The sequence below is a fragment of the Nyctibius grandis genome, chromosome 6 (assembly GCF_013368605.1).
Source record: "Nyctibius grandis isolate bNycGra1 chromosome 6, bNycGra1.pri, whole genome shotgun sequence".
NCBI lineage: Eukaryota > Metazoa > Chordata > Aves > Nyctibiiformes > Nyctibiidae > Nyctibius > Nyctibius grandis.
Window position 1 is genome coordinate 64,510,112 of NC_090663.1, and position 24,957 is coordinate 64,535,068.

The window sequence follows — 24,957 nt, forward strand, 5'->3', positions numbered from 1 at the left end:
GCTTTACAGAGACCTGCATTGTTTCTTATCTTGTCAGTAGTGCAGAGCAATTCAGGAATTGCCAAAACTTCCACATGATATTACACCAAGGGAGTTTTACTGAGAAGTCTTGTGCACAGCCTGCTGCAGAAATAGAAGGCGTGGCAGCAAATCTTATGTGCGTATTACAAATAGAATATTGAAGAATTGTTCAGGTAGCAAATTCAAATGTTTAAACAATAGGGGCTGAGGATTACGAAGTTTTCCATGTAACTTTAAGTGACTTCTGATATGTCTTCACATCTGGCACTTCTTGAGAGGAGCAGTCCTGCTTAGTCTCACAGTTTCAGCCTGGGTCTTTCCTATTTGGTGTTTTCCCTCAGCTCTGAGCAGTGTGACTGTGAGAGCACCTTACTTGGCATTACTTTGTGGGGGAGGAGGGTTTCTAGTAGTCCTGATTGTGCATGGGAATTTGAAAGCTTGACCTGGATGGAATTAAAAAGATCCAAAACACTGTAGGATACAGACAGTATCCACCCAGATGCTTAAGTTCTCACTTCTAAAAATTGCATTTTTTTTTTTTAAAGCTGATTGCTGCTAATGAGTTGTCCCGAGTATTGGAGTGTGCAGTTGGCAGCAATGGAGCATGATGGTGCTGTGAACATTCATGCAACTCCAACTCATTTCCAGTGTAGTTCTGTTTTATAGTGGAGATGAAACATTAATGATTCCTTCATCTTTGCTGTCCTGGTTTGGCCTAAACCAGGCCAATTTTCCTTTCAGTGATTTTTACTTTCAGCTAAGTCTCCTCTAAGTAACTGCAAGTTTCTGAAACTAACTGCATGTTTTGCAGACAGTGTCTGCTTCCAGGACTGATAACGCTCGAAGTTTGTAGTTATCGCTGAGGCACCGGTAGGGATGTTGTGCAGTAAGGCTCTTGCTGTACTTAGTCTTAGAGAAACCAAGGTCACTGCTGAATTCCTCACTGCTTACGAGTGAAGAGCCAAAGGGGGGTTGCAGCTGCAGGGGGGAGCAGACAGGGCAGGTGACCAAAAATTAACCAACGAGGGTGTTCCATCCCATACACGTCATTCTCGGTATAAAGCGGGGGGATCACGAGGGTCTCGCTCTCTTTCTGCTATGGCCGGTGTCCAAGGAGGACTCCGTCTGTTTTCCTGCTGCCCCCGATCCCGATCCGTGCATCCCTGAATCCAGCTCTCGACCGTTGCTAGGCCCAGCCTGGGCCTTTCCAGAGCCTGCCCTGCAGTGCCGGTGGTGACGTGGCTGACTTCAGGGGAGCTCAATCTTGGTTTTGTATATATATTTGTATATATTTGATTATTTCTATTATTATTATTATTATTATTATTATACTCTTTTTCATTATTATAGTTTATTAAAACTGTTTTAATTTTCCAACCCGGAAGTCTCTCTCCCTTTTCCCTTTCCCTTTGGGGGGAGGGGGGGGGATAACAGAGAGCATCTGCCACAGGTTTAATAGCCGGCCCAGCTTTAAACCGTGACATTCGCTAATCCCTCTCCTGCCCTTTTGTCACAGTGCAAAGCAGTACATAAAACTTTGGCATCAAGTAAAATTGAGCCTTGTTAAATCTTGATGCAGTGTGAGTAGCCTTTAACATGGAGTAAGGCTCTCTTTCTCCTGTTAACACCTTTGCTGCTCACGTGTTGAAAGAGGTTATTATTCAGAAGCACGTGGCTGTTCTTTTCCGTTGCTGCAGTGAGAATTTGCTCTTTAAGTTGTTTTTTTCGGGGGGAGCGGGGCGGTAATGGAAGTGACTTAAGTCTGCTTTCAGCTAGGCAAGTATCACATGTGGGATAGCAGGGAATATGAATGTTTGGTTAATACAGAGATGGAGAAAAAAGCTCACTAGTCAGATGTGGCATGTCTCAAAGATGCTTTAAAATTCCAGTTCATACTTCTTTGCAATTTACTTCCCCCACTTATGTTTTAGATTATGAAAAATGATCCTTAGCTTCTGGCTGGGAAATCTCCTGTAATGAGTGAGGAAACTCACATTCACTTTAGGTAATTAACTTCAGGGTATTCTGAGGCTGTGTGTTAGCTGGACTGTGCAGCTTAGTGGCAAAAGTAGACTGGCATTGTAAGAAACAGCAGAAAACTGCAATCCAGTAGTAAAATTAGAAGTGTAACCCAAAAGTTGTGGTATTCTTATTTGTTTTTATTTATTTTCCTAGTTGGACAAATTGAGAGGAATGTGCCAAACCACCAGAAAAAGTTAGGTTCCTTCTTTGGAAACTCAGCTTTTAAAATTAATATCATTAGATCATATTTCTGCCTGAATAGGGAGATTAATCAGATCCTCTCTATCCTCTGTGTCTGTTACCCATTATGTTTTTTGCTTGACTAGTAACTGCTGTCAGTAGGAAGATAAGTTTGTATGTATAAATGTCTCAGTTGTAAAATTGCCATCCAATATGAGGCTTGAGCCTCAGGTGGGGGGAGTATCAGATATATGGAAGTGGTAAGATCCTGGGCAGTTACAACTGCTTCTGGTATTTAAAGGTATTAATAAACACTGGGCTGAATATTTTTTGTATTGAACTCACTGCGTTTACCTTTTGATACTGGCTCCTGCCCTTTAAATGAGCTCCAAACCCCCCAAAACAGGCTGAGGCTGCATAGGAATCTCTTCACCTTTTGCATTATAAAAGTGGATGTTGGTATTGGAAAAGTTTGTCTTCACAAGTAATAAGGCTTTTTCTGTTGTTGTTTTGGTAGCTGAAATTTAAAAAAGTGTGTTTGAAGTTGAAAGAACTAGTTTGGGTTACTCTAGAACAGTTTTCATATTAATTCTTTTTTTTCTGCCCTCTTTCATTTAAATTCAGGAAGAGAAGATGGTAAACACATGGTTTGGAAGGCTGTCAAAATCACTGTTTTCCCCTTTACTGATATTTTTTTTTTTCTTCACCCTCCTCTCCTTTCCTAACTTGATCCAAGTACATAAATTGCTTTGGTTTCCTGATTATTTTTATTTCAAATTTGTGATTTACTGGAAAAAGTCACATGCCTGTGGTTGGTGTCCTTCTACTGTCTGACTGGTGCAGGGCAGGAGGGGGGATGCTGGGGGGCTGTCCCAGTGAGCAAGCGTCCTGCCCTGAAGCAGAATTTGAACTTTAAGCCTGAGTTGTCACACTGGCACAAATGCTTAAAAATTGTTGCCCAAGGACTCTGTTTAAAACAGGATCCAGTGACCTGGCAGTGGTGGAAGAGAGCTGGGCAAAGCCGTTTTTCTTTCTGTTCTGTCTGGAAGTGGTGTGTAGTGGGCACTGTTCATCCTGTAGATCTTGAGCTGCTTGCCATGTCTGTGCTCTGCTCCTTGCACTGCTTCTCCATTGGGAAGAGCAGACTTGCAAACTTGCAGCATTGTGTCAGGTCACTGCATTTTTCTTCTGCTTAAGAGTGGTTTGGGTCATTGTCCCTCGCTGTGGGAGGGGACCAGGCTTCCCAAGTGCTCCATCAGGTGCTGGTGGACTCTGCCGTGAGGTCATACAGGTTATACATATACCTCTTGCCAATGCTAGCATTCAAAACAGAACTGTTTTGCTCCTGCCAGTCCTGAGGTCAGCATCACTTTAGAAGGAGCTACAAATAAGGTGACTTTTGAGTACTTCCTATTTTGTGTTCTTGTTCTTTGAGCAAGCAAAATCCTTGTTCTTTTAATGAAGACTGAAACATCCCCAGCAAAAGCAAAGACTCATTTGGCTCCAGAGCTGAGTATCTGAGCAATGCAGGGCATGTTGATAAAACTCACAGTATTGGTGGCAGGCTTTGAAGTAGTTGAATTTTGGGACTGGCATGTCTGTAAGTGGTGTTTTGCTACAGGCAAGATGGTGACCCAGCCAGCCTTATTTTACAGCTAGCAAAGCCCTGCAAAACCTTCTGCAGTGCAGAAGAAAAGATGCGTAATGCTCTGCCTGGCTTTCACTAGAGATTTAGCCTAACGTGACCTCACTGAAGTCACTGAAACTGTGCAGGGGAGAACCTGCTTTTTACTTGCTTCAGCTTTGTAATGCCATAGCAGGTGGAAAGCCGGCAGGCAGCTAAAAAAAAAAAACCAAACCAAATTTTTGTCTTTTGTGATGGGAGGAGAGTAGCAAAGGGAAGGAAGGAGCAGGTTGCAAGATAAAGTTGAGTAGCGGGAGGAAATCTGCATGTGGGAGCTGAGCTGGAGGCTATTGATTGGCAGCCACGTCTTAACATCAGCTGCATAAAAGGAATCGAAGAGACTGCCCAAATATTACCAGGATGAAAGGCAGGATAAATAGCACAGAGCTGAACACTGGGCTGGTCTGCCCTTCTGGAAGGGCAGCAGGTCTCCCCTTTCAACTTGGCATAGGACTTGCATAGCCCCACGCTGTGCTCTGCTCTGCAACAGTGTGTACTCATGCTGGGTTTGACAGCAGGATTTTGGGATAAAATTACCCTCCTCTCTCTGTGGGCAGAGTGTGTGGGGTATCTCAGATGCTTCCACACATTCAAAGCCTGGGATTTGAGATCTGTGACGGGCTTACCTTTCTCCAAAAGAAAAAATGGTGAAAATGCATAAATCCTTTTCCAGTTTTACATCTTTGTGGCAGCAGATACCTGAATTAACATGCATATGTTGCAGAGCTCCACGTGATGGGGTGGAAAATGAAATGGGAGAGGATGAGGCTTCTTGTGCCCAGGGAGCCTGTGAAATAGGTGGTGGGAACAGAGGCAGGTTGCAAAGTCCTTGGAGGGAGGGAGTCCTGCTGGGAAGGTTCCAGGTAAGTCTTAGGAACCCCTTTGCTTAATGCTTTTAAGCTCCCTTTCCCTCTTAAGACTCCTAGGATTTTGCTAAATGCCTAATTTCTCTTTCAGCAGTGCCTAGGATGTGTGGAATTAGGAAAGAGGCTTGAAATTTCCATGCCACCTTTAGTGGCTGCTAAAGAGAGTGAGTTACTGAAGACCAACAACAAAAATTCTCCTTGCAAAAAAACCCCCAAAACCAAATAAACAAAAGCTCTAAAATTTTCATCCCTGCTGTCAGTATTTGTTTTTGGGGCAGCAGCCTTTTTCTGTGCTGTGGTAGCAAATTGTGGTCCTGGAATCCTGGAGATTAGAAACAAGCCTGAGTAGCAGACAGCTGGTGAATGTGTTTTAAAATTGTCTGTTTAACCCAAGGCTGCTCCACTGAATGCTTTTTTAGCTCTTATATTTTTAGTTAGATGTGTGATATCTTTGGCCTTTCTATAGGCAGACAGCCTGCCTGAATTGCATGCTTCCTATTGATGGAGCTGAGTGCAGTCTTTAGCTTCTGTTAACTCACCAGCAGTAGCGTACTGGAAATTTCTGATTCAGAAATAGGTCTTCTATAAATGATTTAACATCAGGCCATTGAAATGCAGTTGTGTTTTCCTCCTTAGAGCTATTAAAGACATAGAGAAAACATTTAGCACCAAATTAACGGTTGCATTTTTGTTTTAATCCTGCAGACGGGGTTGATTTATATCTCAAAAATATGTGCTGCAGAGAGGAATTATAATATTACACAATTTTCCAGTTGTACTTAATTTTTTTTATGCCAGTATTTTCAGCTAGATGTTGTCTCTTTAATGTGGTGAGTTTTCATTTTCATTAACCATAAGGCACTGCGTTTTATCCTCTAGTTTGTATTCCTTTGTCGGTTAAAATACTTGTCCGAGGTCTGTAGTGACTGGGAAGCTGGGACCAGGCAGAAGGTGCAGGGGCTCATACCCCCATCCCCTTCTTGTGGAGGGGTGTAAAAGCAGAAGGGTGCCAGGCTGCCTGCAGTCTCTGGGGAGAGGCAGACCCGGCTGAAGAGAAAGAAACGGTGTGCTCCTACATGCAGATAGGAGAGACAAGATGGGATTAAATGACAGAGCAGAGATTCTGCACAATAGTGGCTGCTCTGATAAAATCTGGTTGGCTTTCCCTTGAGGATTATACAGAGATAAGCAGCCTTGGCTCATTAGCACCTCCCTTTCCTCTTGCTCTCTGGCTATTGCTTTGGGTTTGATGGCAGGTGGTGATGGCAGGACTTGCTCTGATCCAGGGTGTGGTGCTGGAAATGCAGCACATCCTGAAGCCTGAGATGTTAGGTCATGTGCCATTTCTTGCAGCTGAGAATAGTCTCCAGCTCAGCTGATGTATTTATGCTTGAACCGTCCTCCTCACAGTGTTTAGTGCTTTCAGTGCATGAAAGCAACCATTAGAATCACTGGATTTAGTTTTTTAACAAATGAACTTTCTTATACTCACTCCCACTAACACAATTCCTGAAGCAGCGATGGAAATGAGTTTAACTTTGTAACTCTGGAGAGCATGATGTCTTTGAAAATTGATCTGGCAAGTGTTAAAGAAAAGAAGTTATGGTTTTTTATATGCCTTCAAATTAGGTCACTAATGATATTACTGCAACATCACAGTCGCTGCAAACGTCAGTTCTCTGAAGGAAATACATATTAGATGCTCCCTAAATGTTGTACAGAGTTGCACTGTGTACCTTGTGGCCATCCATACACATCCCCCCTTGCTAAAACTGGTCTGAGCAATTTCCAGCCCTCAAATGCTTTTCACTACATTGTGCTGGAGGTTAACACTTCTCTCTGTCTGCTGGTTGATGCGTGTGATTGATGGGTGATCCTCTGACCTCCAGCCAGAAAAAGAAAAAGGTTTAAAGTCATTAAGGTCCTTCCTGCGCTATATTGGGATGTGCTCACCTGTCCCCTGGTCTGATTTGGCAGGGACCTCTGCCTGGGTTGGGGGGAGTGGAGGGATACCCTCCTTTTTCATCAAGTGGAGAATTGCCACTGTGATAAAAATAAGACTTCACATTTACGTAGCATCATGTTAAACGAATCCACTTGGAAGTATGTATGCACAGCATATTTAGCACTTAACCACAGTAGCTGAAGAATGGTGCTTTCCTGCCTTTTAGTTTCGTGTATCTAAACCTACCCTATTTACTGGAACGTAGAGAAGCTAGCTGGAGATTTGTGCTACCTTGCATACTTTTCCTGTGTGTTTTCTCAATGCTTCTACTCTTTGTAATTGTTAATTGCCTCTCCTCAAAGTTAGGCATGAATCCTGCACAGATCTGCCTAGCTTTCTCTGCAGGCATATCTTCAGCTAACTGTGGCACTGCCAGGAAAGGCAAAGTAACAAGTACATGTTAATCATGGTAGGGTCATGGCCTGTTTAAGCCCAGGGACATAAAAAGGGTTTAGAAATGAAAATACTGCTTAGCATGACAAAAATGTCCTCAGGTTCAGTTCCTCAGTTGGAAGACTGGTGGTACATGTGAACTCTGTGCATTGTGGCAGGCGTGCCTGGCTGAAATTTCAGAAGTCCCCGCTTTCACATCCCAGGTCAGGGAGGAGAGGAAATGCTTTGCTGCTGGTGGTATTTATATCTCATTTTGGACTGTAACATCAGGTTATGTTTTTATGCCACTTGTTGCTGCCATTTTAACTTAAATTTTAAGAGCAGCATTTCCCTTAAAACAACTTCATTGTTATATTGACTCTGAGGGTGCTCCCTGTCAGCTCTGCAGTAATGGCATCTGGGTTGAGAAGGTTCTCAACTTCATCTCAGGCTGTGTTTCCAATGAAAAAAATTGGCCTTTGGCCTTAGAGGATATGCAGCTTGGAATATAGCTACTGCCTTGTACTGGAGCACCTTTAAATTATGCTCTCTGTGTTTGCTTTGTGCTGCATCCGCAGCTGTGACTAGATCCGAGCAGCAATGCCGAGCAGAGGATGGAGGAGGCTTTGGGAATTAAGCCCTTGCAGATGAGCAGGTCAAAAGTAGAAGGGAACAAAACTGAAACCGTCACTGGTTCTCCTAAGTTCTTTGCTGTACTTATGTGGGTTAACCCCTTAATCTGACACTACATGTACTGACACTACAATCTAATGTCTTAATGTGACACTAGAGTTGTCAAAAGGAGAGAGGAAACATTAATGTTGTGTTTCTGTTGTAGACACTGTTGCAGTGCTCCTGACTGTGGTGTGCTGGATCGGGAAAAAACATTTCTTCCAAGTGATGCACTTCAGACCGTGACCAAAATAAAATGAAAAAACAGTTGCTAAAATTCCCACAAACAGCTGCAAGAAGTTATTTGGAGCTCTGCTTCAAAACCTGTGTAGCACACAAAAAGCTCAAGATTTGCAGATCCCTGTAACCTTTATTGGAAGTAACCTTATCTTTGCATGAGTGGGAGCTCCTCTGACTAGCACACTTGGGGAGAGCAAAGGCCAATTTATTTCATATATCACTCTGCTGATTTTCTGGCAGGCGGTTTGGTGGGGAGAATAGCTTGGAGAAATGTGGTTGTCCTCATTGCGTTGGGCAGTGATTTGAGGATGTGGTAGAAAGGAGCCTGAGGGAGCAGGGGCAGAAGGACTGTAAATAGCTTTTTTTCTCCTATGTGGATGCATTGGAAAAGGCCAACTCGTAGCCCCATCTGCTTTTGTTTTGTTCCCTAACTAGTGGACAAACCCAGCAGTATGTTTTCCCACTTCTGAAATGTGTGAAACAAAAGGTTTTAACTATCGTCCTTTTATATTTCTAAAGGGTCTTTTATCTGACTTTGTCAGGAATGTATCAGGCCTCCAGTATGGAAAACTTTGCCATCTAAAACATTTTTTTCCCCATAAAAGCCCTCCTGAACCTCTGAATCCCAATGTGCTCTTAGATGGAAAAGCTAAGATTTTGCGGGAGCTGTAATGTTTTAAAGAAGTAATACTTTTCCTTTTTATACAGTGGGAAGAAATTGGTGAGGTGGATGAAAACTACGCTCCAATACACACATACCAAGTATGCAAGGTAATGGAACAGAATCAGAACAACTGGCTTCTGACCAGCTGGATCTCTAATGAAGGGGCATCCCGCATCTTCATTGAGCTCAAATTCACCCTGAGGGACTGTAACAGCCTTCCAGGAGGACTTGGGACTTGCAAAGAGACTTTTAACATGTATTATTTTGAATCAGATGATGAAGATGGGAGGAACATCAAAGAAAACCAGTACATCAAGATTGATACCATAGCTGCTGATGAGAGCTTCACAGAGTTAGACCTTGGTGACAGAGTTATGAAGCTAAACACAGAGGTGAGAGATGTTGGGCCCCTAACAAAAAAGGGATTTTACCTTGCTTTCCAGGATGTGGGTGCCTGCATCGCCCTGGTCTCCGTGCGTGTGTACTACAAGAAATGCCCATCGGTGATCCGCAACCTGGCCCGCTTTCCTGACACCATTACGGGAGCGGATTCCTCACAGCTGTTAGAGGTGTCAGGCCTCTGCGTCAACCACTCAGTGACTGATGAGGCACCGAAGATGCACTGCAGTGCTGAGGGGGAATGGCTGGTGCCCATTGGGAAGTGCTTGTGCAAGGCAGGGTATGAGGAGAAGAACAACACCTGCCAAGGTAAGGGTCTGCAGGGAGGGTGCTGTGCTGAGGCTGCTGAGGTGATGTGTGGTCTTGGCTTTCTTCTCTTCCGTGTCCTTTCACGCCTGGTTGAGTTGACGCTGGTGGGTTGAGTTCTCACTTCCACTGAGGTCCTTTGAATGACCACGACAGCACGAAGAGAGAGGCCTTGGCTGGATGTAGTGAGTCTTGACACCTATGTACACGTCCTTCTGGTGCTTACAGGGCTGTGGACAAGGAGAATCTGGCACGCCACTATTACCTTTGGAGCATGGTACTGTTGGGTCCATGAGGCGATTGCAATCTTATCTGTTATTTAAAGCTTTACGTTATTTTTTTCTCAATATCAGCACTTCCTTATGAATTTTAGAAGCTTGGTTTCTTTTTCTGGACTGTACCAGGGAATGTTTGAGGCTTATCTCCCTGTGCAAGATGTGTTTATGTATTTAAAGGAGTATGTTTGTCTCTATTACTCTATGGGGGTGCTGGGAATTTGATGTGGTGTGAGTTGATTGATTTTCCTCTCTGGTAAATAGTTTAATGCAAAGCTGCTCAGCTGTTCTGAGTTAAACCTAAAGCCCTACTGATAAAAATGCTTCCATATGTGCTGAAGTTTTCACACAAGTAACTGGCTGAGGTTCCTGAGTTGCTGGTCAGCATAAGTCTCCTGAATCATCAGGGGTCTTGTGCAAAAGATCTAGAGTATCTGAAGCTCCAGACCTAAAAAAAGAATACTTTAAAGAAGTGCAACATATTCTAAGAGTGTATAATCTCATTGTATGATTTGCTGTATTACATGCTTGTTTATAAAATTTGGCCTTCTGTTGTAAATATATAACAGGTAGCTTAAAACCTATTGGGACATAAAAGAGAAGGGGAAGGAAAAAAGATTTCAATGCAGTTTGCTTTTTGTGAAATTATTATATGTTGATCGTCAGTCCCATCTTAATTGCCGCACTTAGTAATAGATGACCTGTGGGGAAGGCAGAGGGATTCTACTCCAGCTGAAGTCAGTGTTGCATTTTCTCTTCACCTCACTCCAGACACTTGTTATTTGTGTTTGTAGTGTTGGTGAAAAGGATAGATCAGTGCATATCCAAAGCAAACCTGAAGATTACATAGTTCAAGTCCCGTCAAGGGTTGACTTTGAGAAAAAATGTAGGGAGGTATGTTGTTTTGCTTTTCCTGTGCCAATAAAGATACTTAAGAAGAGTTGGACTTGATGTTTGATACTGCACAAGGGGAGCTAAGATCAACATTAGCTCAAGCTGAGGAAATCTAGACTGTCACAGATGAGGGATGTGGGTCAGATAGATCAGCAAGGACCTGCTTCATTATGGCTAAAAATACCATGTCCCAAAATAACATGCAGTGGTTTGGGGGCTATGTCTAGACACTGACTTCAGTCACATGTAAGAATTTTTGGAGGAAAGGGGTACATCCATTAGTCACCTTTCAAATCCTGCCCTCTTACACTGCATGAGCAGCATGGGGCATCTCAAAGCACTCTTAAAAAATCTCAAAATCAAACAAAAAACAAAACACCAAAAAAAAAAATGAAACCAAAAAAATGGACTGGTTTAAACTAGAAACCTGAGACTATCTTTGAAGAGCCTGCTGTGGCTATAGAGTGTTTGGATCTCTGGTAATGCTGAGAAAGCAATCTGGGATGTGCTCTCAGAAGACCTTAGTGATCTGAGGTTCTACTTTCCATTTTGGGGTGTGAAGTTGTTTTTTGTAAATTTATTTTTCTTAGTCAATTGAGAGGACAGCATCTGGCCCTGCAATTTATGACTGTGTTGGGTAGGACTGTGATCATAGTTTGGAAGTGTAAAGATGCTGTGTGGTCATGTAGCCTTGCCTTTCTGTCATAAGGCATATGCACATAAACTATCTTATACTTCATCTACAGCCTGCACCCTTGTCAGGAGTTTATCACTTTAATTGGTCTAGAGCTGTAAAAGCCCATAATTCTTATTTGTAGGGAAGCCCTAAATTCCAACACCAAATCAGTGGGACATTGGGATCCGAGTGCCTACAGCAAAGTCTTTTCAAGGGCCCCATTTGGGTGTCCTGTGTTTAACCCAGGTCATCCTGCTGAGTGTTTCCTGATGGCTGGCTCCAAGATGCTCAGTAAATAGGAGACATTTAGCCTTGGGCCATTCAGTTCAGTGTGTATGGAGTTCATGCTGCTATCCTGTGTGAGTAAAATGCTTTCTGGTTTGTATATTGACAAGGATGAGATTTTTTTCTAGGACACTAAAGTTAAACTTTGCAACCTGTAAGCAGAATAAGTAGTACCAAGGAAGGTCCTATGTGCTTGTAGATGTGTTGTTTTTTTTTTTTTCTTTTTCTTTTCCCCACAGCCTGACTGGTGTTTAGGAAATGCACTCCATGCTCCTGGCTGACATAATGATCATCTTGGCACTCTGCGGTGTAGCTTTGACAAACACCTAAGTAACCTCTGGCCTTTGGTTTGTAAATTATTTGGGTGCATCTTGCAAGTGGTCTCCCCGCTTGGTTTCACTTAGGCATAAGCAGGTTATTAGTGACCACAGTTTGGGAAACACTTGTGACACAAAAGAGCCTGGCTTTGTTTATTAAAACTTCTCCTGCAAAGATGACATTTTCCAAGCTCTAGTGTCATGTCTGGACAGAGCAAACTACACTCTTATTAGAGGTGATGTAAGTCCCAGTCACCCTCACAAACATACGGGAACTATTGAAATCCCTTCTGCCTACAAAGCATTAATTGGCAGCTGTGTTCTGAATTCATCATCTTGTCAGCAGGGTTCCTGTTTGAAGAAGGCACTGACAGTAACAAGTGAGCAATTTCTCTCACTGGGGACACTGAGGTTGTAAATATGACGTGATCTAATCTCCTTATATAATGTCTTACTTTGTCAATTAATATAGGCAGCTAGGACATAGCTACTGTAAAGAACTCAAACTACTTGGATTTTTACACCTCCTTTGGCAGCATGGCCCATTTATCAGCAACTGCTACGGGACAGCTAGAGGTAAATTGTGACTGTTTTGGGACATGTTTATAAAGGACGAGTGTTAAGGTTCATTATTCACAAGAATAAATTGCTGTACCAGTTAATAAGATAAATGAAAGCATTTGCTCTGTGAATTTCTACGCTGGTTTCCAGAGCGGTGATTTGGTGCTGCTAAAGAATTGATGATTATCGGCTTTGCTTGGTTCAGCCAGTGCTGTCTGAACGGGTCCCTGAAGAAAACACCCACTTGCAAGTCTGTTTGGCCCATTTCAAATCTCCTAATGGTGCTCTCCTCCTTAGCAGGCAGTACTCAACCAAAGTTGAGGGCCAGATCCTAAAATGCTGTGAAATTTGATGTAGCACCACTGAAATCTGTCTTTACCCATTTAGGGGTTTGGCCAAACAATTTCTTATCTGCCCCAGTCTATGCTTTCCTTCTTTCTGCACTGGCATAGGTGAGTTTTATTGTAACTTCAATTTTAGTTGCTTACTGTATACAGCAGGGCTCACCATTGGGGTTTGCATAGGAAATGAATAAAGTCACCATGAAAAGGGCACCTTTTGGCACTTCTGTTTGTATTCATCCTCACCTTGAGCCCAATATGTTCTCAGTGAGAAGCAAGAAGTGCTTATTTTTATGCCTTTAAAGGCTCTGGAGCCCATGCTGCTGGAAGGGAGGGGATGTTGACATGTTAAGCTAATGAGACGCACATACACTTGCAGTGGTGAGGTCCTGCTAGTGGCTGGGGGACTGCAGAGTGGTAACAGTGGATGTAATTGATTTGCAAAGCTGATTTTTTTTTTCAGCTGCTTTTAGAGCTGAATAACAAATGAATTAAATATTTGAGTAAAAACAAACAAACAAAAAAAAAGAGGGAGAGAAAAACAGCACTGACTGAGAGCCAAGCTGAAAAGGTAAGTCATGAGTTCAGGAGGTCACAAGGTTCTCCTTCCCAAGAATTGGTGCATACTGCTACGTCAAGAGACATCAGAAGGAGTACAGCTGGTTTTAGCCAGCTACAAGGTATGGACAAGATAATGGAGGAAAGCTCAGTGAAATCTTTCTTCATCCTTCTGAGGAAGAACTTTGAAACTGAGGTCTCGAGGGAGGATGGGTTGGGGGTATGGTTTTCTGGTTTTAGAAAGGAATTGCTGCCAGAAGAAATACTTAGACATTTTTTTTTGTAAAACAACTTTAAAATGTTCAAGCCCTTCTGCTGTCTTAAATATTGATGTTTGTTTGATTATTCTTTCCTTAATCAACTTTGAACACACCTCAGTGCATTTACAAAACAATATTTATTTTTGCTGCTTGTTCATTATTTGTGTTGCGATTCAGCTGAGCTCTTGCCAAGAGAAATGAGAATTTCTTACAGAAGAAAAAAGCCTGCAGAAAAGCCTCATGTTTGCAGGTCTTTTATTCTGGATATAATTAAAACTAATTGACATAGGTAGCTAGCTTACTTAGATCAGAGGTTTACCTGCTGAATCAGTTCTCTTGTGATTTTGTTGCTGGCTGATCGGGGGCAAAGCAGAGTTACTCATCTTCTTCTGAGAGCGGTGCAATCAGTGCAGACGTTTTAAGGCACTTTCCCAGAGCAGTGATTGCCCCCCTGTTGATCAGCTGTTAGAAGGTATTCGAAGGCAATTGTGTTTCTGCAGCTGTGCAGGAGCAGGCAGGCAGAGGTAGTGACCCTCGGCCAGTGGGTAGCAGAAGGCACTGTCTGTGGAGGGTTGGGAGCTAACCGAGGGCTTGCAAAGGCGGTGGTGGCAAAGCCACGCTTGAAAACTATCGTGTTTCTGTGTCTGCACAGCAGCTATCCCAGAGGCTTGACTTGTGAATGAAACATATAGCTGATACCAAAATAAAAACCTATTTTTTTAACTAATTCACTGTGTGTGGTTTCCTCGGATGACTCAGTGCTGCAGCTCAGCCTTTGGCTTCCATGTCCCCTTATTTCTAGGAAGTGGAAACGTGCTACTACACAGGTAACCTTATGTTAGAGATTAGGCTTTTGCTCTGAAGCAGCCAGTGTTCCTGGTTTTGTATCTGATGTAGGTGCAGGGAGGGGGGCAACATTTCTTCAACCCCCTCCACAACTTGCTTGCCTCTCCACCTCAGGTCGGCTGAATTCTCACTCTAAACTCCTTGTTACGGATGCTAGAAAGACAGAGTATTGCTAAATCCTGTCTTTCTTGTGGGAAACTTCCCAACTGGGATGCAGGTGAATAAGGCAAGCCTGCTTTTACCCTTGTGGTGGAGTGGAAAGCAAGCAAAGTCCAAGGATTAAAAAAAAAAAATAAAAATCTCTTTTTAATTGTTCTACTGGGAAGTGATTACATAGCAAGAAAAACATTGATGGAAATATTCAGTATATGGAGAATACTGAATTTGGAAATACAGTTGCCCCTCCAGGGAGTTCTTTGCTCATCATTCATACTTCTCATGCATTTTTCTGATTAAAACCAAATTGACTGGGAGTATAGCATGGTAGGTGTTTATATAATTACGAGCTGAAGTGCCTAGTTAATTTTAATTAGGCACAAAACCAACCAGCGTCAGAATAGCTGAATTTTTGGCCACACAGTGTGTATTTTTCAACTGTAAAGAAAATCACTTGAATGCTACACTTCAGCAAAAGGCAGTTGTCACTGGAGGGGGGAAATGTGTTTTATTCTGTAGAGAGGTGTGTACGTGTATGTATTTAGGTGTTTTGTTCTGCAGCTGAAACAATTAACAAGAGCAGGGAAATGTTTTCCACAGATGAAAACTGTGTTGCAACAGGATTGATTAAATACTACTCTTTGTTTTATTTTTCACCTGTATTTGCCTTCATTATAGTAGTATCTGTGTATGTGCAATATATAATGCATTGCTAATGAGCTGTAACCTTCTGCACTTGTATGCTCATAACCCCAATGACTCTGAAGATCTTTTCCTCATTCTACAGTGATGCTTTTAGACCATTACTTGGACCAACTTAACCTTACTGTTCTTTGCAGTGTGACTGCTGTGCAGTCACCTTCCAGAAGGACAGTTAAGGAGTGCTTTATTCCCACCACAAAGTAGAGATTGAGCAGTGCAAATAAAATAAGGTTTGGAAATGGCTCTGAAAGTGTAAACTGTGAAGGTCATGTTTGCTTCTTAGCCATAAGATATTTTGGGGCAGATCTTAGGGTATGCTTTTTAGTCTGGTCTTAGGTAACTAACTGATATTTACTTGAATACTAACTTTGTTTGGTTTTAGCATTCTTGAATATAGGGTATCCATTGGTAGCTTAGGGAATTTATTAAATTATGGGATGGGAGAGGTATTGCAGGAGAAAAGGAGTGTTAGCTGTGATGCTGTTAGGTTCCTTTGATTGCCACCTTCAACTTTGAATTGCTTGGAAACAGCTTGCTTATTAATTGTGGGTTTTTAGAAACAATTAAAGACTCTGGAGGAATACTAAGGATAAAGTACATGAATACTGGTTGGCAATGCAGTGAATTTAATTGCCTTGATTTAAGATATGGCTGTCCTCAGCTGCCCTCTCTGTCCCATTGCTGGAAGCTGCTGTTGGCTCTGCAGAACTGGATAGTCTGCCCATGAGGTGATGTGACCAATGGAGGGCTTGTCTTGATGCCCTGGCCTGGGGGCAAATAAGAAAGTTGTGGGCACTATCCCTGGGTGGTGATAGTTAGCAGAAGGGCTGTAACCTCTTGAACTGCCAAGGGTCTGCCAGAGCTTGTTTGTCAGAACCCTCATTCCACCTGATTTATATGGGATATTAAAATGAAGTTGTACTATTATGTTTTGTTCATAATTTAGGTTTTCAGTTTTGTGTTTCTCATTTAGAAACACTTAGCAGTAGTTAATGATGTGTTGACATTTCAATAGTAAGCTTTTCTCTCTGCATGCTTTATAACTTGACCATTTTAACTTGCTTTGCGTTAACATTGAGCTTGAAATCCAGGCTCCACAGAAGGAGGCTACAATTGTGCCTTATATGAACAGATTTGCAGCTTTTTATTTAATTTCTTTAGCTGGATAAATTTCTATCTCGTATACATAAGTGTTCAGTAGACTGCAATAAGAGCAAAGAGTCTGCAACACAGATGTCTGCAGAAAGAGGTGAATCTGCTGTTCATGTAAACAGAGATGCCTGCTTATTTTGCTGGAAGTTTGCGATTTTCTATCACTGATGAAGTTAATCTAGTATAGACACGATGGTATCCACGAACAACACGTGGTTAAGGTTGTATTGAGTGTGGTACTGATGTGCTTCCATTTTTGATTTGCCTTAGGCTGGCTATGAGGTTGTTAATACTGGAATGAACTCGAAGAGCGAGGCTATAAACCCCAAACCGTATACCCAAAACAGATTAAAGAAGAAAAAGACAAAAGGAACAATGCAAGGCTTGTGGATGTCCCTTATTACTTTCATATACCTGTCTTATCTTTATAAATGTATGTCCTTAAAAAAACAGCTGAAGTTTGAACAACTTTCTTCTCATTGTAAATGACAGTCAAACGAGTTAAGGCCAAGGAAAATCCTTCCCACCCCACAAAAAAAAAAAAATCCAAGCTCTGAGAGCTGCAGCTCAATGGTGTTATCAGGTCAGATCCACTGGCTGGGGGGTGAAACAAGGCTGTCCCTGCCTGCATGCCTCCCTGCGCCACCCGAGGTTATGTTCCTGGAAGCAGAGTGGGTGGGAGAGGATACGCATCAGCAGAGCATCTTCATCTGCATCTTCAGCTTGGCATTTTTGCACAGCTCACTGTGGTGGTGATGGTGGTGGGCTCAACTCTCATGGCAGATTTGCCTGGCCAGTGTGGCACAGGAGGCAGTGCCAGCTTGGGACATGACCCATTCTTGTGGTGAGACTTGGTGGCATATCCTGAGTCAAGTCCTCATGGTAGGCTTTGAGTGGCTTTTGAGTAGTTTTGCTGGCACTTCAGATGTGACTGGTTCAGTGTGAGGAAAGAAATAGTTAATACAGACCGTTAAAAACATTTCCAGGTCATACAAAGGGCTTTTCTCTGTTGGATCTGGAAGGATCTACTTTATGAAGGAAGTCAGAGTCACTATTCACCATTTAACAAATGACAGCCTTGGGCCAGAGGCTGAATTGTTCAGTGCCAGACAGAGGCTAGAGCCTGAACCAGGCTCTGGCTGTTAGTGCTGTACTTGATCCCATGTGCTCTTTTAATGGTCTTAGGTTAGTCTAAGACCCTTGTAAGATCATTCATCTCCAGGGCGATTCATTGGGAAGTAACAAAAAACTTACCATTCCTCTAGAGCTGGAATTTGAACAGAAGTTGTCTTTGCAAAAGGCTTGTTTTTGAACCTCAGTTAGATGCTTTCCTTCAAAAAAAAACATTTGTCCTGGAGGTGCATTTTCTGAGCAGGACTGTAACATCAACTGGAGCCTCTGTCTAGTGTGGAAGCTGTGATGAGGAGGAGTCCATCTCTGCCCAAAGGTCCCTTTTGCTGCCAAAGCCTCAGCATTATTGGTACCAGACCCTCTGCATATAGATAAAAAAGCATCTCCTGCCCCAGCAGACTCTTCAGTCCTTCTGCATGTGTGTGACTAGTATTACTTGAATAAAGCAAGCCTTCATAGGGAGCCAACATGATCTTTATTGAACTCCGGAGTCACGAATACCATCCCCTGAGTGAAATGGCTCATCCTGTGTGGTCATAAGGGTCACTCTGCTACAGTACTAATTGCCCAAATAATGCATTAGAGGTCTTACACTGAGTCGGACAGTCTGTCGGCCCTTGCAACAGTGACAGAGGTCACAGCGTTGCCTTCGAAAGCTGCCTGGAAAGGAAGCTTTTTAATTACTGTGGAGCCAAAGGAAAAGCTGCTCCCTATGAGCATGGGGAATATGCTAATTTGGTATTTGGCAGAAGCAGCCTGTGGGTTGCAGCTTCCCAGCTCCGACCCGCTTTGCAGATAGCCTGCAACCCAGGCAGTGACAGAGCCAGGACTGTGGACTTCATTACTGCTGGGGCTCTGTATGGGTTCAAGAAGCACCAGTGATGATGGGATCTTGGGACAGGAGCCAGTGTTTTATTAGTATAAATCCAAGGCAATTGGGCATGTTAATTACTGGAAGAAATCCACAACAGAGAGGAAAGCATTCAGGATGATGGGGAAGCGCAATGGCCTATCACCAAGGTCGATGGATGCCCTGTGACCCTGTACTGGTGGCATTTCCTGCATCGCAGTGGTTGACTTGCAGCCGATTGAATATTATCTCTCCAGGAAGAAACCTCTAGAGCAAAGTGTCTGCAGAGGGAATTTGAGAAGAAAAATGATAAAGGCTCAGAGTACTGTGGCAAAACCAGTTGTGGGACCCTCCGGTACGAAGTCAGATGTTGATCAGGGCTTTTGCATGCATATGAGTGTGCTGGTAAGGGATAAGCATACAGATGACGGGATTTCACGCTTCCTGTCCTACCTGGTTTTGGGGCATCTTTTTGCCTGAGCACTTGATGCTCTTTCAGTGCCAGAGCAGGTGATCAGCAAGAGACTCATCCTAGAAGTGAAATGCATGGAAATGGCTACAAACCTCTGCAGAAAAAGGCAGGTGTCTCTTGCAAAATAATCTTTATCTCTCTGCCTACCCGAAGTCCCCAGTCAGGATCAGATAAAAGCTTTTCTCCCGTTCCCATGCACAAGGCTGGCCTGTATTATTTATTTGTACAGCTTTTTTTTTTTTCAGAAGAGCTTTTACATTATTTTTCTTTACTCTCACAGTTCAAGCATGATTTAAGATGTCAAAACTAGTTTGCTTAGCTGGCCTTGATTGTCTTGCATACTTCCACTAAAACAGGGCAGTCATCCTTCCAGGCATGCTGCTGCCCAGACAAATGAAGTGTCACAGCAGCTAGGACCTGCTCTTGTGTTGTGACAGCAGTAGCATCCTCCAACAAAGCCAGCAGCAGGGAATTTAGACAGGGGTAATGCCTACAGACACGGCTTGAGTCAGAGCATTGCGGGCCTGCACAGCCAGATGCAAGATTATGCTTGAGAGACTTAATTGCTCATTCATGTGCAAAGGCATTTCGGTCCAGATTGGGAGCCTAGCTAGTACTAGAGAGAGAAAGAAACAGTCCTGTTGGTGCCTGCCCTGGTGAGCCTGGCAGAAATAGCACTCAGAGCCCTTGCTGCAGGGTAGTGCTGCCAGACTAAAACATCTGGGTGCATGTTTCCTGGCAGAAGTGAGCTGCAGTGTGATCTTGTGCTTTCTGTAGTTGGTGGGGATTTTATTACTAATTTTTGTGGGAGGGAGGTGATAATCTTTTGTAATATATTCTTAAAAACGGAATGATTTCCTGGCCTAGATCTTTATGAAGTGTTGCACTGTCGGCCAGCAGAGCAGTCTATAGGGTAGAAATTTAGTTCATAGTAATTGATGTAACTCAGATCAGACTTCTTTCTGAGCAAATGGTCTGATCCTGATCCTCTCCAAACTTCCCAAATATCAGAGTTTCTGGCTCTTTGTGGTTGTCTTTTTCTCATCTCATGCAGGGGGACACAGGCTAAAGTTCATCCATGTGTTTCTGCACTGTGCTCCATTGAAAAGAGTAGGGAAGAAGTTTTGAGTCACTCCTCCCTCTTTCTACAGTTTAAAATGGCACGTTAGCCCTTTGAGCCTGCTTGCAGGACTTAGTGCATCCTAGGAAACCTTCCCTAAGCTGATGCTGCAGTACTGTGTGCTCAACTGACTCTTGCTCTGCATTTAGCATCGTCGTCGTTGATGTCTTTGGGCTCTTGCCTCCTGGATGCATCAGTAACACAATACTTAGCAGTCAGGTCAGACATCTCCTGGTGCTTTTTTACTGGTATGCTATGTGGGGTTTTCACTCTCTGGTGTGTGGGATGGCTGCCAGCTGGAAATCTGGTGCTTGAGCACAAGTGAAATGATTGTATGAGTCTGTTATTGAATGAGCTTTGAGCGTGGCTAATGGCATTGACAAGAGCTATGTCATCTGGATGGTGAAGGTGGCCAGTCACGTACTGGTTCTGAAATGTAGCATGTTAAGTGCACTGGTAGATGAGGGTCTGGCAGGGGGCACTGCCCTTCCAAAATATTGTAGGGTACTGTTTGGTTTGGTGGCCTCCCAGCAATTCCCAGGGCAGAAGGGTGCTTGTAGAGAGCCAAAAAGTCTGCTTTTTTCCTATTTTTTTTCTCCAAGATAAAGCAATGCTATATCAGACCTTGGTATATAAAGCAGTTAGCCAGTGTTATCTGAAAACTTGATCCCATGACTGTGTAAACTTAGGGTTTAACGTATGCTCTTACAAAAGGTGTTTATGAAGATGCCTGCACATGATGCCTTCTGTGTCTTGGGTCATGCCTGTATGTGCAAGTAGTTCGCTGCACTTTGTGCTGTGCACACGACTAAGAACACAGCGCTTCTAATGTGGCAGGTGTGTTTATTCTAATACCATGTTTAGCTTTGGGCTAACAGGAAAATTAATATTTTACAAGAAAAGCAAGACCAGCCCAAAGCAGAGTCAGTGTTTTCAGGTGGAGGCATTTGCTTTTAGGTTGGAGGCATAAAAGCATTATCTTAAAGTTTCAGTGTTCATTTTCAGTTAGCTGCTTGTAAGCATTTTGCCACTCTGATCCGGGAGAAACCAAGGCTGTGCCATGGTCGTGCTGCAGTTACGTCTGTAGGACATCTGAGTCTGCAGAGGCGCTGTGGGATTTAGTCAGAGGCACATTGTCACAGACTGTGTGCTGCTGACAGATGGATGAGGGCCCATGGAAAGCCAAGGTAGACCATTTCTAGTTGTGGAGTCCCCTTCTGTGTTTTGCATTGTGTATGTCCATGCAAACAGCGTGGGCTGTGAATATAGAGAGACAAAAATATTCTTTCTGAAAATTTATTGAGCAAAGGCTTCTAGTTTAACAAATTCAAATTTTACATGTTCCAAAGACCGATTTCCAGATGCCATTGGGAAAAGTGTTGGGCCACATTCAAATTAGCCTTATTGTTCCATAATATCTTACTGGAGTACAAGGTTAATTAGTACTGTAGGCTATATGCATTATTCATCACAGCAATCGGGCTTTTCTTCTGTTGGGCTGTTGTATGCTGCAAGTGGTTTCCCTTCCAATAACAAATCCTTGATATAATATTTTCATATTTAATCCTGCCAAATCATATTTATGATATATAAATTATGTGGGCACTTTGCTGATGGAAAACAGTTCAGGTGTCAAAAGGACTAAAATTTTAATGTTTAAGTCCTGGTTTGCTTGGGCATAGAGCTCCAGGACCATGGGAGACGTAGGATGATTTTATTAATACTCACCTTCAATCTGACACGAACTGGGGATAGCGCTGGTGTTGTCAGTAGTGCTGTGTTTTACATCAGTAGTGTTTTCAATGCTAATTATCAGCAATATCTCATTGCAGGTGTGAAGTGCTGAGGTCGTGCTGCTGCTATGGCACTGTGGCTGCTTGCAATATCCCAGCACAGATCTCAAGCATCTCCATTCCTGCCTTGAGGGTTGTGGCTGGGGAAGACTCTTTTTAGCAGGGCTCCTTTAAGCACAAGGGCTAAACATGAGGTGCCCTTGGCTACCTCTCAGTGTCAGGGTTCCTACCCTGCTCCAGGAACCCACGTGAGCTGCAGCTACGAGCAAGGGAGATGCTGGCTGACTGGTTTGCACAAGGTCTAGCAAGCGGTGGCTTTCACTTGCAAAGCCTGTTTGTGGTGCAGAGGGTTTGGCCTTTCCTTCTTAGTTCAGGAAACTACCACTACCTCGCCCTCAGCCAGTAATGAGCCCACTGGAGAAGAGTCACGTAGGAAGAGGAGTTACACAGTGCTGTGATTCATCTGATCCTTCCTTTCCCTAAAGGCAAGGCACTCTCACCCCTGAGATCCTGGTGCCTTCCTTGTCCATCATTCAGGAGGCTGAGTCACTCCCATATCCTGAGATTATGATGCTGCAGGTGCTTGTAGCTTCCAGAGCAGCACTTGGAAAACATGATGAGCTGCAGTGATCCCTCTCTGCCACAGTGCCTACTTAAAGAATAATGTTAATCTGAAGGATCTTTGGGAGGTCTTTCACTGCTGCTTTCTAGCTCTGACATTTCTCCCTGGCTGCCTTCTGGAGGAGTTTTCCAGCCTTCTGTCAGCTGTACACACACGTATTAAGCGCGTAGATAGGTATTAGGAGGGAAAACTGAGACACAAAGGCTGGGTGACTTGCTGAAGGTCCTATGAATCAATTTTGGTGGAGTTGGCAGGCTCAGGCTTCCTGCTTCTGCTGTCCTTGCTTCAAGATCGTTAGCAATTCCTCTGATCTCTCTTGCTCTCCTAAAAAGGATTTAGGCATGCGCTTGCTTTCTGACATAAGATGGTGTAGCCTCCTTGTACAGCTGGGCATGCTTTGCAAAGTGATACTGTGCTGTCAGGGCCCCGAGGAGTAACTTGCACTGACATGGCTGGTGGGTAAATATGGCAGAGTTTTACCCTAAATAGCCTGTGGCAACAAATCCACTGCGCTACGCCACCCTCGCTGAAGCGATGGCGAGGAACGCTCGAGATTCCTTTGTGTTGAAATCGCGAGTAAATATTTTCCAGCAACCCTGACTCACTTCCCTTCTGCCCCTCTCGTTTTGCATGTGCATTGTTTTATTGTTTTATTGTTTTCCCCTCCTGAGTTTCCCTTTAGGAGGAACGGAGTGCTTGGCTTAGGTGACTGCCTTGCTGCTTGCCTCCTCCTGGCTGGGACAGAGGAATTTCAAGGGCAGGGTTTTTGCAGTCTAATGCAGAACACAATGTTGTTTTTGTGTCAGATAACAGAAAATGAACACACGCTTTGAAAGCGAGTACCCTGGTGTGTCTGGGGCTTTCTGGAACAGTTTGGAAAAAGCTTTTCTGCAAGAACAGGCGAGTGGATAAATGCCCAAATCACACTTGTCTATCAAACAACAGGCAAATGTCTCTGGTCCTTGATTTAGGTGCTGTTGTGATATAAACAAATGAGCAGTCACAGGAGTGTAAAGAGGTGGTGATGAGTATTATACTTTCCCCCTGATTATTACTCACTGCTTTAAAACAAGTAGCTGAGATGCCTTTCAGGAGACCTCTGCTCTTGCATGAAACTGCATTTGTAGAGTAGTTTGGATTGCTTCAGGTTAAAACAGAAGAGTATACACACAGTGCTTGCTTGAAAGTTGATCATAGGCAGCAGAATAAGTAAATTGTACCTAAAATATAATTATGTAAATCATCGAAAGTGGAAGGCTCTGTCAGCTTAGTCTTTTAAGAGTCTTATCAATAACTTATGAGCTTCAGTAAAAGCGCAGTGCTCGTATGTTACTTTGTTGCACACTGTTATGACATAAAGGCAAAGGAATTTAATTTTTTTTAAGCATTGCTGGGGACAAAAAAAAATTCACAGCAATCAGTGGTGTGTAAATTTAGTGTTGTGTTGTAGATCAGCATGGCTGAAAGTATTAATGAGAGAAAATCTTCTGCGGATGCTGCGTCCATAGATTTCTGAAAGAGCTCGTGGGGGCAAAGACTAGACTGTGTGGCTGATAAATAATAGAAGAGCTTCATTCCCTCTTCTCCCTGCCCGTTTCTTAGGTTTACATGACATGAAGCACTATTTGGAAAGAGTAGTGTGTTCTGTCTGTACCGGAATATAACAAAAGCCATCATTGTTCCAGAGAAAAGTTATATTTCTGTTACATTTTGATTTTAGAAGTAGTTGGTCTATAGGTCTGTTGAGTCTGAAGGGGAGAAAAAACTATTAATAGCCATGACTAGCTGGCATCATGAGTGGAGAAAGAGCCATGAAATCAGAGGGTATGCAGAGACGGGGGGGAAAAAAGCCCATTGTTTTTGCTTTGGCCACATAGATATAGCCAGCAACTTGAGATTTTGTCGCTGTTTCAGAAGTGCTTAAAAAGTACAAAGAGCACAAATACCTGTTGGCCCTACCCGAGGAAGGGGTCTGTCCCACTGTGCAGCTGCTCGGAAGAGAGCCGGGGTTGGGGCAAGGCACACCAGGGAAGCTGCTGACATGATGTTTGGCAGGCATCGTGGGGACTCAGTGACATCTTTTCCTGGGACTTTTATCTCATAAATGTTTTTTGTCTACTTATTAAAGAAGGATGTGGTGCTGGCGCTAGGTGGGACTGACCTGTGGTTTCCTGAAAATGACCCCATAAACTCAGGTTTATACTCTTTTTTTCTCAGTGCTAGATTTTGGACTCTGATTTTTTTTTTTTGTTTGTTTTGTTTTTCCTAGTGACAGCAGGAGATTGAAGTCTCCTAGATGCTTTAAAAATCACCGTGTTTAAAAATGTTTAGAATCTTCATTTCTTGGAGAAAAAGAATCAGGTTCTGCTTTAACTGGCTTGTTTGTGTTTTTTAAAAGGCAATAAAAGAAATGTATGATTTCCTGGGCTTTAAAACAGCAACAACATAATGTTAGGAGCACTAACATGTGGCTAAAGTGGCCTTTCCAAAGCCATGGGAGTTTTGCAATTGATGG

The 24,957-nt window shown here is 43.2% G+C and overlaps 1 protein-coding gene across 1 annotated transcript in view; it reads left to right on the forward strand.

Annotated features, from left to right (window-relative positions):
• The window catches only part of EPHA5 (EPH receptor A5), a 208,058-nt gene that overhangs the window by 34,467 nt on the left and 148,634 nt on the right, over positions 1-24,957 (forward strand). Inside the window, 1 exon segment of the mRNA XM_068403694.1 lies at positions 8,771-9,434. Coding sequence (XP_068259795.1) covers positions 8,771-9,434 — 664 coding nt within the window.